This window comes from Schistocerca nitens, chromosome 5, assembly GCF_023898315.1.
Source record: "Schistocerca nitens isolate TAMUIC-IGC-003100 chromosome 5, iqSchNite1.1, whole genome shotgun sequence".
Lineage (NCBI taxonomy): Eukaryota > Metazoa > Arthropoda > Insecta > Orthoptera > Acrididae > Schistocerca > Schistocerca nitens.
This window is the reverse complement of record NC_064618.1, coordinates 340,467,862-340,482,577: the sequence shown is the minus strand read 5'-3', so window position 1 is coordinate 340,482,577 and position 14,716 is coordinate 340,467,862. Positions and strand designations below refer to the sequence as shown.

Genomic DNA, 14,716 nt, shown 5'->3' with positions numbered 1-14,716 from the left:
GGCTAAAGATGACTAGTGAATGAGGAAGCCTGGAGTATATAAAATTCCCTGTATTTGCGGAAAGGCTTATACTGGACAGTCTGTTCGTACGATTCGTGACCGATTTATGGAACATCAACGTCACACACGTTTGCTCCAGCCTGAAAAATCTGCCGCCGCTGAACATTGTCTCAATGAAGAGCATAATATGTGTTTAAGGAGACGCAAATTATTGCTCCGGTTTTCAGTTTCTAGGATTGTACTCAAGGAATCCGTCGAAATACGATTATCCTATGACATTATTAATAAAGATTTTAGTTGAGGAAAATATGAAATCCTGTTTTATCATATATAAAACCACAACAGTCCGGTTTTCGACCGTCGGCACCTTAATTATCGAATCATCGCTTTTCTTAGCTTCTATCTCCTGCGGCGCTGCAATTCTTCGCCTTCCAGAGGGCAGCACTTTCGCTTCTCACGCTCGGCTGTTCACGGTGTATAAATGAGCCGCCGCGTTGAGCAGCTGTCAATCCCTCCAAAACCCAGGCGATCATTGTAGGCAAAACCACCCCTTCCTTCCGCCTCCTTGATTTCTATCTCACCATCTATGGCCGTCCTATCGCCCTCACTCCCACCCTTAAGTACCTTGGCGTCACCCTCGACCGTCGCCTCTCCTGGACTCCCTACCTCCGGACAATCCAAGCCAAGGCACGCTCCCGACTCAGTCTCCTCAAGCTCCTCTCTGGCCGTACGTGGAGTCTGGACCCCTCCACCATCCTCCACACCTATAAGTCCCTCATCCGCCCTATCCTTTGTTATGCCCATCCGGCTTGGATCTCCGCCCCCCCTACCTTTTATAAATCCCTCCAAATCCTTGAACGCCATGCTCTCCACCTCGCCTATCGCATCCGTCTCCCCTCCCCTACGCGGATCCTGTACGATCTCATCCCCTTCCCCCACCTCCTCCTTTTCCTTGAAAGGATATGGATCCTGTACACCTCCCGCAAACTCGATCCTCCTCACCCGCTCGTCTCCCCGATCCTCTCCCACCCCCGCCCGCTGCTGCGCCTGTATTCGCACGTCCCACCCGGTCTCCATCTCTCCACCCTCCTTACCCTCTCCCAAGGTGGCTTCCGCCAGCTCCCCCTCCCTGATGATGTCCTCCTCCCCTCCATCTACCCCTCCTATCAACTTTGACCCTGCCCCACCCCCCACTTCCGGCGTCCTTTCCTTTAGGCACCCTCCCTCCCTTCTCTTCCATTCCCTTCTCTTTCCTTTCCCCCCGTCCCCTCCCTCCACCCCTCTTCCCCCGGGCTTCCCCTCCCCCTTCCTCCCTCCCCCCTTTCTCCCCTGCCCGTGGCATCTCTGCTCTCCCCTCTCGCTCTCCCACTCCCCTTCCTCCTCCTCCTCTCTTGGCAGGTCCCCGGACTCGCACACGCATAGTGAACATTCGCGCGCCGGAGATCATCGCCTTCTGTGTCTCGTGTGTGTGACGTCGTTTAGTGTTTTTGGTGTCCGCCGTCCCACTACTACGTTCACTTGTGCCGTCGGATTCATCAGTGTTCTGTGCGCCGTGCCAACGTGTTTTCAGTGTTGTTATCGTCACGTGTGAACGACTCCGTGTTTTTTGTGTCTCTGTGACCTCTCTCTTTTGTCCGTCACTTTGTTAATTATCATTCTACGTTCTTATACTATTGTAAACGCTATGGCTGAAGAGCAGCGTAGTGTGCCGCTGCCAGCCTATCTGATTTGTACAGGTTTTAAACTAACAATAAAGTAAAAAAAAAAAAAGAACAGCTGTCCTGCCACGCCTGCATTCCCACATCCCACCTGCTCTCCACTCTCCATACCCTCGCCCAAGGTGGCTTCCACCAATTCCCCCTTCCTGATGATGCCCACATCCCCTCCATCTACCCATCCTACCAACTTTGATCCCTCTCTACCACACCCTGTGTTTTTTCCCAAGGACACCCTCTCTCGGCCGTGGTGGTCTAGCGGTTCTAGGCGCTCAGTCCGGAGCCGCGCGACTGCTACGGTCGCAGGTTCGAATCCTGCCTCGGGCATGGATGTGTGTGATGTCCTTAGGTTAGTTAGGTTTAAGTAGTTCTAAGTTCTAGGGGACTGATGACCATAGATGTTAAGTCCCATAGTGCTCAGAGCCATTTGAACCATTTTTTGAACACCCTCTCTCCCTCCTGCCTCCCTCCTCCCCCTCCCGTCACCTCTGCCATCTACACCCTCCCCTCTCCCTCTTCCCCACCTTTTCCCCTTTCTGGCAGGTTCCCGGACTTGTATACGTATAGTGAACATCCGCGCACCGGAGATCATCGCCTAGTGTTTGTGTGTGTCGTCGTGTTCATATTCCAGTGATTCATCTTTTGTGCTGCATCGTTCACGTGTGTCGTCCTGTCATCTCTGTGCGAGTCCACGTTTCTGAACGGTTTTATTTTGGACACGGCGCCCGTGAACGCCTCCGTGTGTTTTCATTTTGTATGTCTACGTTTCTATATCCACCATGTCTGTTTTTAGATTGTCTCCTTTTGCATCATTAGTCATATCTGTGGCCGTGGCCAAAGAGCAGAGTAATATGCCGCTGCTGGCCTACCTGTACCAGGTGTGAAAATGACAATAAGGGGAAAAAAGAGCATCTTCAATCTCACCTGAAGGTGGCCGCCAGTTGGAGTGTCGAAATATCGTGTCATCAGGACGATGAAATCCGGTTTCATACCCGTGAAGGGCGTCAGCAGTATTTTATGACTGTGTTGACGTAGAAGCTAACATTTATTACAACGCCTTAGTATGTGACATAAATTTCAACTTCACACGTCTACCCGTTCCTGAGAAAAATGGTTTTTACAGCCGGACAGACAGACAGACGGATAACAAAGTTGTCCTATAATGGTTCCGGTATTATCGATAGACCAATTTAGTACTCGAGGGCAGCGTGGAGGGTAAAAATCGTAGAGGGAGACCAAGAGATGAATACACTAAGCAGATTCAGAAGGATGTAGGCTGCAGTAGGTACTGGGATGAAGAAGCTTGCACAGGATAAAGTAGCATGGAGTGCTGCATCAAACCAGTCTCAGGACTGAAGACCACAACAACAACATTATCGATAGAGGAACAGAACCCTAAAAATGAGAAATTCGTCTCGTAAACAGCATTAAACGCAAAAGCAGTTGTAACGGGGGAGTAAGAAAGCTTCGATCTGTATCAGCACAAAGTATTCAAATGGCTCCACTGGGACTTAACATCTGAGGTCATCAGTCCCCTAGACTTAGAACTACTTAAACCTACCTAACCTAAGGACATCACACACATCCATGACCGAGGCAGGATTCGAACCTGCGACCGTAGCAGCAGCACGGTTCCGGACTGAAGCGCCTAGAACCGCTCGGCCACAACGGGCGGCTCACAAAGTATATTAAAAAGGAAATAAGCCCGTATCTCTGTTTTTGTTGGTGGTTACTAGGTTAAGCCATCTTTATTTGGTTGAAAACGGCGTCTCGGATCACAGACAAGCTGCTATAATATAACATTCGTGTATTGGCAGTTAGTGTCGCTATCTATCTGGTTTTCATGATGTTATGAATATATTCCCTGCTTCTCTTTGCCTTTTTATTGCCATGGTTCCTTTTTAGTCTTTCTTTACCTTAGTTGTCCCATATCAATTAAATAACTATAAACAATGTTATTTCTAACTTGGGACAGGGAATACTAGAATAATGTATTAGTTGTCGGTCCTCTGTGGATATAGTTCTGGGAAAATAAAATGCTTGTGCGTTAATATTACACACAAGATACAGGGGTGATTCATCAAATTTCCTTATTGTTTTAATTCTCCTTGGTGCAGAAAGTCATTTCGAGAAGGCACTTGCAATAATATGCATTGTATTATTTCTTCTTTCGTAATAATATTTAGTACGCCACATTACAGTGATAAAGAATGCATAGAAAGCAATGCGAATCTTTGGCCTTCATTATCGTAGATGGTAAAATGTATTTTATACTTTCATATCGATACATGGCGCTACGTTGAAGACAGACAAAACATAGATATTTCAAATTTATTTATGCCATGAATCTAAATGTGTGTAAATAAATATATATGTACATTTAATGTAAGAAATGTGGAACGCTGCTTGCAAAAGTAAATGGTTTTCCTTCCTTAGCACTTCTTAATGAAGACACGTATTTCTCTTGTTTCCCATCACCCGGCAGCCTAGTCCCTTGGCTGTGACTGGATCAGTTCGCCAGTCTAGTTGCAGTATTGCCGTTAGGTGACTTCTCGCTCTCACTCACTTTATTCCAAATCGTCCCTGTCTTCTTATTTCTAGGTAGATTTATGAAATAAGAACATAAAAATTAAGTATATACCTCTTCTCCAATCCAAAAAAACCCTTTCCTCCAGCGACTGGTCTTCAGAGCACGTTATTTTATTTCACAATGTTTTCTGTTTCAGACGCTGAGGTTATGAACGCGATCAGGTGGTCGGAACACCTCGATCCGCTGTTCGTAAACAACTACGAGATCGATCCCTCCCTGTCGTGGCAATACTTCGGCAGCGCTTCTGGCTTTCTGCGACGATATCCAGGTGTGACCATATAGGATTGAAAAATTAATTTAGAAATAATAATTGAACTTATCAATATTGTTTCTGCATATCTTAATTAAATCGGGGCAAAGCAGTTGTTTACTTTTTGTTTTCAACCGCGGGGTGGCATCCAAAAGTTCCCGAAATTACAATTTTGCGCGCAGTTGTTTCCGAGTATACTGAAATACCGCCAGGTGTCTCCTCATACACCCTTCCTGAATTGGTGTGGCAGGTGGCTGCGAACTGAGTGGGTTGGTAGTTGCTGCGCGTATTTGCGGTTTTCCAATGGCTGTCCTGAAAGAGCCGCATGTTAGAGTAAAGTTTTGCTTGAACTTGGGAGAACGGCTGCAGAGGTGCAGCAGATATGAAATATAGCTTTTGGAGTTCATATTTAATTCAGACAAGGCATACGGCTGGTATAAACGTTGCAAAAACTGACGGACATCGGCCAATGTTGATTACTGTTCCGGTCGGCCGCAAATTAGCATCACACAATGATGATGATGATTTTGATTTGTAGGCCATCAAAGGCGTGGTTATCAGCGCACGAATAAATTCCCAATATTTTCACTCCCCAGTCTCGCCATTTTCATGAATGATGATGAGATGATGAAGACAACACAAACACCTTGTCGCCAGGAGGGGAAAAAATCCCCTACCAGACCGAGAATCGAACCCGGGAAGCCTTGCTCCAAGGGCAGCAACGCTAGCCACTGGACTACGAGCTGCGGACAGCATCACACGACAAAACGATCAGAAAGTGTTATATGATTGTGCTAGATCGTAGACAGATCATACAAGATAGGTGTATGCGCAACCATCGCTCAGTAGCCTGCAATTGCCTAACGCATTGTGTTGTACTTGGGTTTACGTGCGGGGTCGTTTACGGTAGTGTAAATTTTTGTTAGTGACTGCCGATTCAGTACAGAATTACGCCGTAATTATCAGTGTATTGAGGGATTTTTTAGAGTAAGTTTCTGGGCGAAAAATAATGATCACCAGTTGTGCTAACCACAGCAGACAAGGAAATAAGGGAGTTAGGAATCAATTTTCATATATTTCCTAAAAACGATGAGGCGAAACGAAAATGGATAAATGCTTGTAAACGTGCAGATTCGTTTTCAGTTGAAATTTCTCGTGCGTGCTCAATACATTTTACTGATTCTGATTGTGGAAGACATTGGAAAAATGAACTGTTGAATAGTCCTTCGAAAAGCAAGTTGGAGACCGATGCTGTTACAACGCTAAATCTTTCAGTGCTGATTTAGGCCGTAGTAATGAGCCTAATAACGACAGAAATATTCGGGCACAAAAAGGAAGCTATCATAAAGAAGTATAAGATATTATACAGTTAAATTTATTACCAACTAATGACTAGATAACTACCAGACAAAATGTTAACAGTCAAAATACTGCTGTGAATGCGACAATGTGCGCTTACGCTAACAATTGGAAATTGTGGAAACAAATAAAAGACCTTACGCAAACGAATGCAGAATTGCAGGGTCGTCTCTCTCTCTCTCTCTCTCTCTCTCTCTCTCTCTCTCTCTTCGTGTAGCGATGAGTTACTGAAATAAAAAAAAAATTTGAAAAAGTGATTCAGGGTTCTTTTTCTGAGTGCCAACAACAAGTGATTGTGAAACAACGGCATACTAACAGTTCACCTGAAGATATTGTAAAGTCTGCAACTTTACGTTGCCTATCTTGTAAAGCATTATCGTTTGTCAGTGAAATATTGAAATATCCTATTCCTAATGAAGTCACTATTAAAAGAAGACTCAAGCAATTTAATGTTCTACTACTTTTTATTGATTTAAGCCTTAGTGTTTTGAAAATTCAAAGTCGTTAACAAAATTTGAAAACGATGAAAAGAAGGAATGGAGGACTTTGCTGTAATGTGTTTCGTAAGAGCGCGCACTTCCATCAGAATGAAAGCTATGAACAAGGGAACAAAATGCAAAAGTAGTAAGCGAAATGAAACATAATATTCCAGAATAGAAAATGAAAACCTGTTAATACAGTGAAAGAGTTTCAACTGACATTATAGTTTTTTTTTCGGTATTACAGGGGTATGTGGTCTAAGCCTGAGTGAGCCTCTTCCTCGAGAATCGAACTTTAAAAGTTCAACTTGAGTTCCCTTCTCCAGACTGAAATAGCCTACAGCAATCGACGTTAGCGCTTCCTCCACAGTCGACTGAGAGACGCACGACTGTAAGAGAATGTTTAAAAACGCGATGTCGAACATGTAGGCCTAAAATTTCCAAAAAAATCCTCGCGTCATAAAATTCACAGACCTCGGGCAGTTTTGCAACCCAGACATTAGCAAGGGCAGCACTAAAAATCCAGGACTGTCCGGGCTAATTGCGGATGTATGGTAAGCCTACGCGGAGACTACTAACCGCCCCAACAAAGACGTGCCGGATGCAATTAAAAATTGCCGTAAACATTGGAATCCGTATATTTGTTCCAAAGGACACTACTCTGGAGGTGAGAGTGCAGAATAAAATCTATGTAAGACGTCAAAATATTACTTAATATATTCAGCAACTTTTGGATATCACCTCGTAACGGACTCGATCATTCGAACTGCATTCCCATTTATGACCGCCATTGAAAACTGACGACCCACTTTTACGTTTCTTGTTGACAAAGCTTTCGCGATCGTCTTTTGATAGTGTAATCATCTTCTTCAGCGATTAAGTGGCCTCCGGATGAAGCGTCTGCCAGAAGTGACCAGGAGCTGCACGACTTCCGGATGAGCTCGTGGTACATCGACGCTGCCACCAGCCCCAAGGACGTCGTCATCCTTCTGGACAGCTCTGGCTCCATGACGGGCCTCAGGAGGGACCTGGCGACGGCAGTCGCCTCCGCCATACTCGACACCCTCGGCAACAACGACTTCGTGAATGTTTACAAATTCTCGGATACCACGGAGGAGCTGGTCGCTTGCTTCAAAGACATGCTAGTGCAGGTAGGCGTTGTGCCTTCGCTTTGCTATTGTTCTCTGTGCAGTCTGCCTCATGTGTAAACACTCTACCAAATGTAAGATGCTATACAGAGACACTGAATTACAACGTGGCTTGCCATTTACTGGTCTAGCAAGGGGAACCGGCCAAATGTCGATTTCTGATACGGGGGAAATTTGGCAGGATGAAAGAAGGGTGAAAATAAAGGGACATCTATTTCGGGTTAGGTGCCAACAAGTAATGACGGTCAAACTTTCGACTCGACTTCATCAGTACACTCGCGCAACATAAAACCAAGTGAGCTGGTAACGCAGTGACTAAAAGCGCAGATCCGAATTTTTGCTCCCTGTCTTCAAAACAAATATGTTCTGCTTTTCTTTTATTGTCCTGGATATAGGTCACATCAATATTTTTTGTAACGTCATAAAATGCAATGGAATTATTGCCAAAAGAAATAAGCATTTCAAATTTTATTAAAAATAGATTGTATCATCACATATCTGACGTAACTAATAGAAAATTAAAAACATAAAAATTCTAGTACATCAATTTTTTGTTTGATGTTTACTTTTATACTTCAAGAGAACCAGTGCATTCATAAAAACATTGAAAATATAAAAAACTGGAACACCAAAAGCAATGTGCAAAGGCACATATATCACAGCCACATTCTTTTTTTTTTGTGGAAATGTCTTTTGGAAAACAACATTGCGATCTGGTTCTCATTTCACGGTAAATCACGTATGTCGAAGCATTTTCTCGAAAGCTGGAGCCTGCTTAGGTCAATGTGCGTATTTTAATTCTACCTATGATTTCTCTTTGCTGTGCAATGGAATAGGGACGTCAATTCTGTAATCGGCGAATGCAGCTTTTTACTTATTAGTAAAAATATACGTCGCAGGGTTTACGTAACTGCATACACTTCGGCGGAATTACTTTTAATGAACATATCGGTATTCCAGTTTTATCAACAAACAGCCCATCGTACAAGCATGGACCGTTTTTCCCATCCCAAGAGTCAATAAGTACAGAAATAGCTCCAGTTTTACGGAAGGTCGCGAAACGTTGTCCAGAAACTGATGATAAGTTTCTTAAATGAGTTTTCCACGTTTTGCGGCTGTTGCGTACACATTCTGATGTCGCCCGATTAAGTGATATACGTCTTGATGGACTTTAGGGCCAAATTTGTCACTAAGTTCTTGAAGACAAACGAAAAGTGTTGGTAGCACTTTTCCGGAAAGTGTTGGTGCGTGTCAGTTATGATGATAAAATCTTTTTTTTTTTTAATAAGATTTGAAATATTTACTTCTTTTGCCATTAATTCCATTCTTTTTTTTCGTTGTGATAAAAAGATTGTCACATACTACTGTCACATACTTCCGCGACAACAAAAGAAAAAATAAAACATAATACTGGATTTGAACATGGGGCGCGAAATTTCGAAACTGTGCTCTCAGCCCCTGCGCTAACCACGCACTTAGTTTTACGCTCCACGAGTAGCCTGATGAAGACGCGTCGAAACTTTGACCGACATTTTCTCGAAGGCAGTTGCGTGTTGGCACCTAAGCCCAACTACGTACCCCTTTGTTTTCATCCTTTCATCACCCTGCCAGCGACCTCCGATGTGTTCCCCTTGTAAGGTTACAAGATTTTATTGGTACTTGGTACTGGTGCTTGAACATGGAGTATTCAGCTTCGCAGTGTACAAACTAATTTTTAAGACTTTTTCTAATAGCTGAAATGAAATGTTAGTTACTATGCTGTTGGCCATTAAAATTGCCATACAAGGAAGCATATCAAATAAAAAATTTTACTTATTGGGCATTATAGTGCAGCGGGGAGATTATATAATTAAATTTGTAGACGATTTGAGGGCATACAAGGTGAGAAATTTAATATCGAGACCCGCCACATCTGACTGCAACAACAGCTCTAACCCAGATGGGAATCAGGTCGAACTGAACTTGGATGACAGATATAGCTCATTACCCCAAGCTCAACTCTATGTTGGAGTTCATCAGCCGTGGCGGCTGGCAAGTGGTCGTGTAACTCTCGGTAACCCATGACCACATTGGTGAGAGATCTTAACAACATGCTACCCTGGGGCAATAGTGGAACCTCTATACCAAAGTAAGGTAGGACAGCAACATACGGTCTTCCGCTATCTTGTTGAAAGGTGTCATGGAGAAGTGTATGATAGAGCATAGCTGCCCACCTTTTGCACGTCAGGAATGTAATGGCTGCCGTTGAAACTACTGGATTTGCGAAGAAACGCTGATCGTGTTGTGTACCCGCTGGCATTCCGTACCATCACGCCAGGTGCTATAAAGTCTGTCCCAGGAGTAATGGCCAACAGCCGGGCGGAGTGGCCGCGCGATTTGAGGCGCCATGTCACGGATTGCTCGGTCCTTCCCGCCGGATGCTAGTTTAAGTTAGTTTGAGTAGTGTGTAAGTCTAGGGACCGATGACATCAGCAGTTTGTTCTCTTAGGCACTCACACACACACACACACACACACACATTAATGGCCAATATTCATGAATGTGCCAGGAACGCTCATTCGAAACAACAAACTTCATATGAACATGTGTCCTGTTTTTATTTAATATAAATTTCTTTTTGAGTGGCACTCACGTATCTGTCTTACCAGCCATTCTCTTTGACGTTTTATTCTACTCCAGCATATATTGCTGCTTTCAATCTCTTTGCTCTTGCACCCTTTGGGTGCAGTTGTCCATGGTATATTGTGGGTGAGATAGTGCGAGGAATTGAGAGTTTATCAGATGGAAGCATCGGTTAACTGCGTTTGTACACGCGCTGTCTAAAACGCCACGCAGCTACACAAATGAAGAACATGTACGTATGGTGTACATTTACGGCTTTTGCGATGCTAGTGCTCCTGCTGCTGTCGAAGAATAACGGCACAGGGTTTACCAGAGTTTTCGGGACACTGCGCAGAGCAGGTATTCTTCAAAGATGCCACTTTTCTTCTGGACGCGTAGTTCAACAACCTGTTCAGGAACAGCAACATATTGTTCAAGTGCTGCAGCTAATAGCGCCGTGTGGCGAGTTTCTGCACGTATCAGTGTCCGACGAACACGTCAGAAATACGTATTTTTCAACTGATACTTTCAATAGATACTTTGTAAAAAGCATGTTGCAATTGCAGACAACCTTGTAGGCGGCGCAACCACAGCTATGGGTATTTATAACCGCTTCAGCTGTGGTTAGTCTTTTATTACTAGATCACAATCGGTTTCTTGCCACTAAAAGCCACATCTCCAGGTAAACATGTGGTTAAAACATCAGATAGGTAAACCTCGAAATCTTAGCTAAGAGAAGGCATTCCATAGATTAAAAAGTGCGAGATTCCAATTTTGTATGGGTCAAAAACAAATCGTACCAGAGTGATCTATTTTTTGATCGCCTTACCAATAAATCACTATGGTACGATTTGTTTTGGACCCATCCACTATACTGGAATCTGTCAGTTTTTAATCTATGACATACCGGCTCTTAGCGTGTTTTGTTTTGATGAACAACGAATGTTGAGTAAAAAGATTCCGAAGTTTTCCTCTCTGATGTTTTTTAATCATATGTTCACCTGAAGAAGTGGCTTCTAGTGGCACGCAACCGGTTGTGCTCCAGTAATAAAGGACTAAATACACCTGAAACGGCTATTAATATCCAAGATGCATGTTGTAATGTTTACTAACTGTTTACTGGCTGTTGTATGTGTGAACGTGTATAAACGTGATATTGTACTGAAGAACACAGAAGTCTCCGAAACTATTGGGACTAGGGCGTATCTCCATATGGAGCTTTTTGCTTCAAAAGATCGTGCCTGTCATATCACTGAATACTGACCATTCCTCCTGGGACATCCTGTAACAGGATAACGAATGCATTCTGACAGTTGGCTTTCAGCCTGGAGCCTCTACACATGTATACATCCACCTTGATGCTGTACGCAAAACCAGGATTCGTCTGAAAAGACGACATGGTGCCACTGCTGTGTCTTTAGCGTTGCCTTTGGAGGTGCACTATCGATGCTCCTGCTGTCGTGACAAGGGAACCTGCAACAGTGTTCGCCGCGCTGACTGCCCCTAAGGATACTTGTCTTGTTGCAAACAAAACGTTACCTCACTCAAGGTACTTGATGAGGCTACACGATCCTGCACGGCGGAGCGCACAGTACGTCTGTCCTCTCGTGCGTGCATAGCGTCGACCAGTATTGAGTATACCAATAACTCCCCATCCCCTCCCCCCCCCCCCCCCCGCACCCAAAGACTCCCAGATTCCGTAATAGCATGACACTCCTAGTATCCCCACACTCGCAAGCAGCAATACTGTGGAACCGGTAAACTGCAATATCGCTAGTTCAAGATCGTGTCGCCGTTAGTTTCGAACGAGTGCTGGTAGATATTTCTCCTTCTTACATGAAGAATAACAAGATCTGTTCACAAACAACCAACATTCATGTGAAATTTCAGAATAAGAAACCCGCTGCGTAATCTTTCCTTACATACAGAATGTAGAGGATATTACTCCTACCTACATTCTGCCGTTGCACTGAACATATCCAAGCATGTAGTGCACATCGTGCCAATTTCAAGTTTGTTTGCATGCCGCCTGTACGATGCTGCAGTTTTAATGGCCAACGATGTATAATGTACAAACCGAATTTTAAGTCATTTCTCAAATAACAGTCAAAGTTAAATGTTCGCTTTTATTTATCTTTACGCATAAGTAGATTTAAAAAGTGAGATTTGATACGTATTACAGTATAGACGGGCAAAAAAAGACGATACTAACGTTGAGCACGTTTCTCGTTAATCCTGTTACGAGAATCCAGGTAAATCTGCGAGCATTAGCAGCCGTAGACAATGTGTCATATGGAAGTTTGGAACGTCCTGGAAGTCTGCACAGATAGCCAAAATGATTAAAGCGACCGCGCGCTGCAAGTGGGAAACCCCAGTCCGAGTTCCAATCCAGCACAGATTTTCATGCGTTACCAATAGATACTCTTTCAATACCTAATACAGTTGATATAAACATTATTCGCAATTGTGGCTAATAATTAGAAAGTGAGAAGTTCTTATAAACTTAGACTATCGTTCGTGAAGAGCTGCACTGGGCAGGCTCATGCAACGACTGAACGTTATACGAGGTGGAATCCAAAATTATCGGGACTGGTGCTGCCATCTGGAAAGTAGGAAAAGTAGATCTTTGCACCGCTAGGTGGCGAGAGCTGCATATCCGATGAGTCAGTGTGCGCAGTGGAATTCAGCTGGGAGGACGTGTTGCGTGTCCACAGTTATTTCCGTAACACTCTGTGTTTGGTGTGTGGCGATTTTACGATGGATCCGGAAACAGAACAGCGCTTGTGTATCAAATTCTGTGCGAATCTCGGGAAAAGTGCTACGGAGATCCTTGCAATAATTCAACAAGTGTTTGGAGGAGAGAGCATGAGCCGTACTCGTGTGTTTGAGTGGCATGCTCGGTTCAGGGCCGGCCGTACAGACGTCGAAGATGATGATCACACTGGAAGGCCCGTTAGCCACACAACGCCAGACATTGTTGCCAACTTCAACAGTTCGTTCGTGCGGATCGACGTCGAACTATTCAAGACCTTGCTGATGAAGTGGGTATTGGTTATGGCACATGTCAACGAATGTTGACTGATGAATTGGGCGTGCATCGTGTCGCCGCAAAATTTGTGCCAAGGGTCTTCACTGCCGATCAGAAGGCACAGCGTGTTGAAGTGTACACGGACCTTCGTCAGACCGCATCTGATGATCCAACCTTCTTGTCACGGGTTATCACTGGCAACGAGAGCTGTATTTACGGGTATGCCCCAGAGACAAAGCAACACTCGTCCCAGTGGAAGAGCCCAGGCTCTCCAAGACCCAAAAAAGCGAGACAGGTGAAGAGCAAAGCGAAGAGCATGATCATAGTTTTCTTTGATACCAAGGGAATTGTGCACAAAGAATTCGTCCCACCCTACCAAACAGTGAATTCTGCATACTACGGTGACGTTTTGCGACGGATCCGTGAAAACGTGCGGCGACGATGGCCCAAACTTTGGCGTCAAGGGAACTGGCTGCTGCATCACGACAACGTGCCCTGTCACATGTTCTTGCTCACCAGGACCTTTTTCTCAAAAAACAACAGGGCGGTTGTAACCACACCCACCGTATTCGCCACATTTGGCACCTTGAGACTGCGCGCTATTCCCAAAACTGAAACTCATGTTGAAAGGCCGTCGGTTCGACACTCTAGAGAGGGTTCAAGAAGCATTGCTGGCGGTGATAAACACCCTCAAAGAACAGGACTTCAGGAAACGTTTGACCAGTGGCAGAAGCGCTGGGACCGGTGTGTACGTGCGGATGCGAACTACTCCGGGGGTGATGGTGATCATTAGTCTAAAGGTACAATTTTCAACAGATGGCAGCATCAGTCCCGAAAACTTTGGATCGGACCTTGTAGCCATACTCTCGCGTCACCCCAATCAAACTGCCGTGCTGTCTTCCAATATCGGCTGTCCACGGGTTAGCTAAATCACATTGGTCAACAAGATTTTTATTGCATTGCTATCGGCAGTTTGTTTTCCTGAAGGCTCCAGGTTTTTTTTAATTATTTTACAATCGCCAAATGTCTATATGTCATGTTTTAATCTTAAACTCGTAAAGTAGAGGGATAAATATTTCATTTAAGTCTCTTAAAAAATACAATTTAAATTAAACTAAATAGAAATTAAGTAGAAACACAGTCTACATCTATTTGGTAGTGCAAATTGAAACACGTACCATCATGAAGAAGGTTACAGTTAGAAAAATGTGTCTTATACCTAACACATCCTATTAAGGCAGAAATTTTCGTCTCAAACTCTTCCGTTTGTGAAGTACTTCCGGGAGATCTCGGTTAATACTCCAGCAGTAATCTACCATCATGTGTTTCTCCCACCTCCCCTGATAGCGCTCTTCCATTGTCTTGAGGTCCTCAAGGAACGGTTCGCCTTGCTGGTCAATGCCGTCTCCTAAGTTGTCAGGGAATTTATAAAGATGACTGTATACGAAATGGAATTTGACGCTCTTATTACATCCCAGGACATGAAATTATGACAGATTTTCACAGTTAACAGCTTTTTATTATCAAGAAAGTTTTCCATTACCGC

General features: G+C 44.2%; 1 protein-coding gene across 1 annotated transcript in view; it reads left to right on the top strand.

Annotated features, from left to right (window-relative positions):
• Positions 1-14,716, top strand: part of LOC126259958 (voltage-dependent calcium channel subunit alpha-2/delta-3) — a 941,077-nt gene that overhangs the window by 578,656 nt on the left and 347,705 nt on the right. Inside the window, exons 5-6 of the mRNA XM_049957069.1 lie at positions 4,442-4,573; positions 7,267-7,544. Of these exons, the coding sequence (XP_049813026.1) occupies positions 4,442-4,573; positions 7,267-7,544 (410 nt within the window). The remainder of the gene's footprint in view (positions 1-4,441; positions 4,574-7,266; positions 7,545-14,716) is intronic.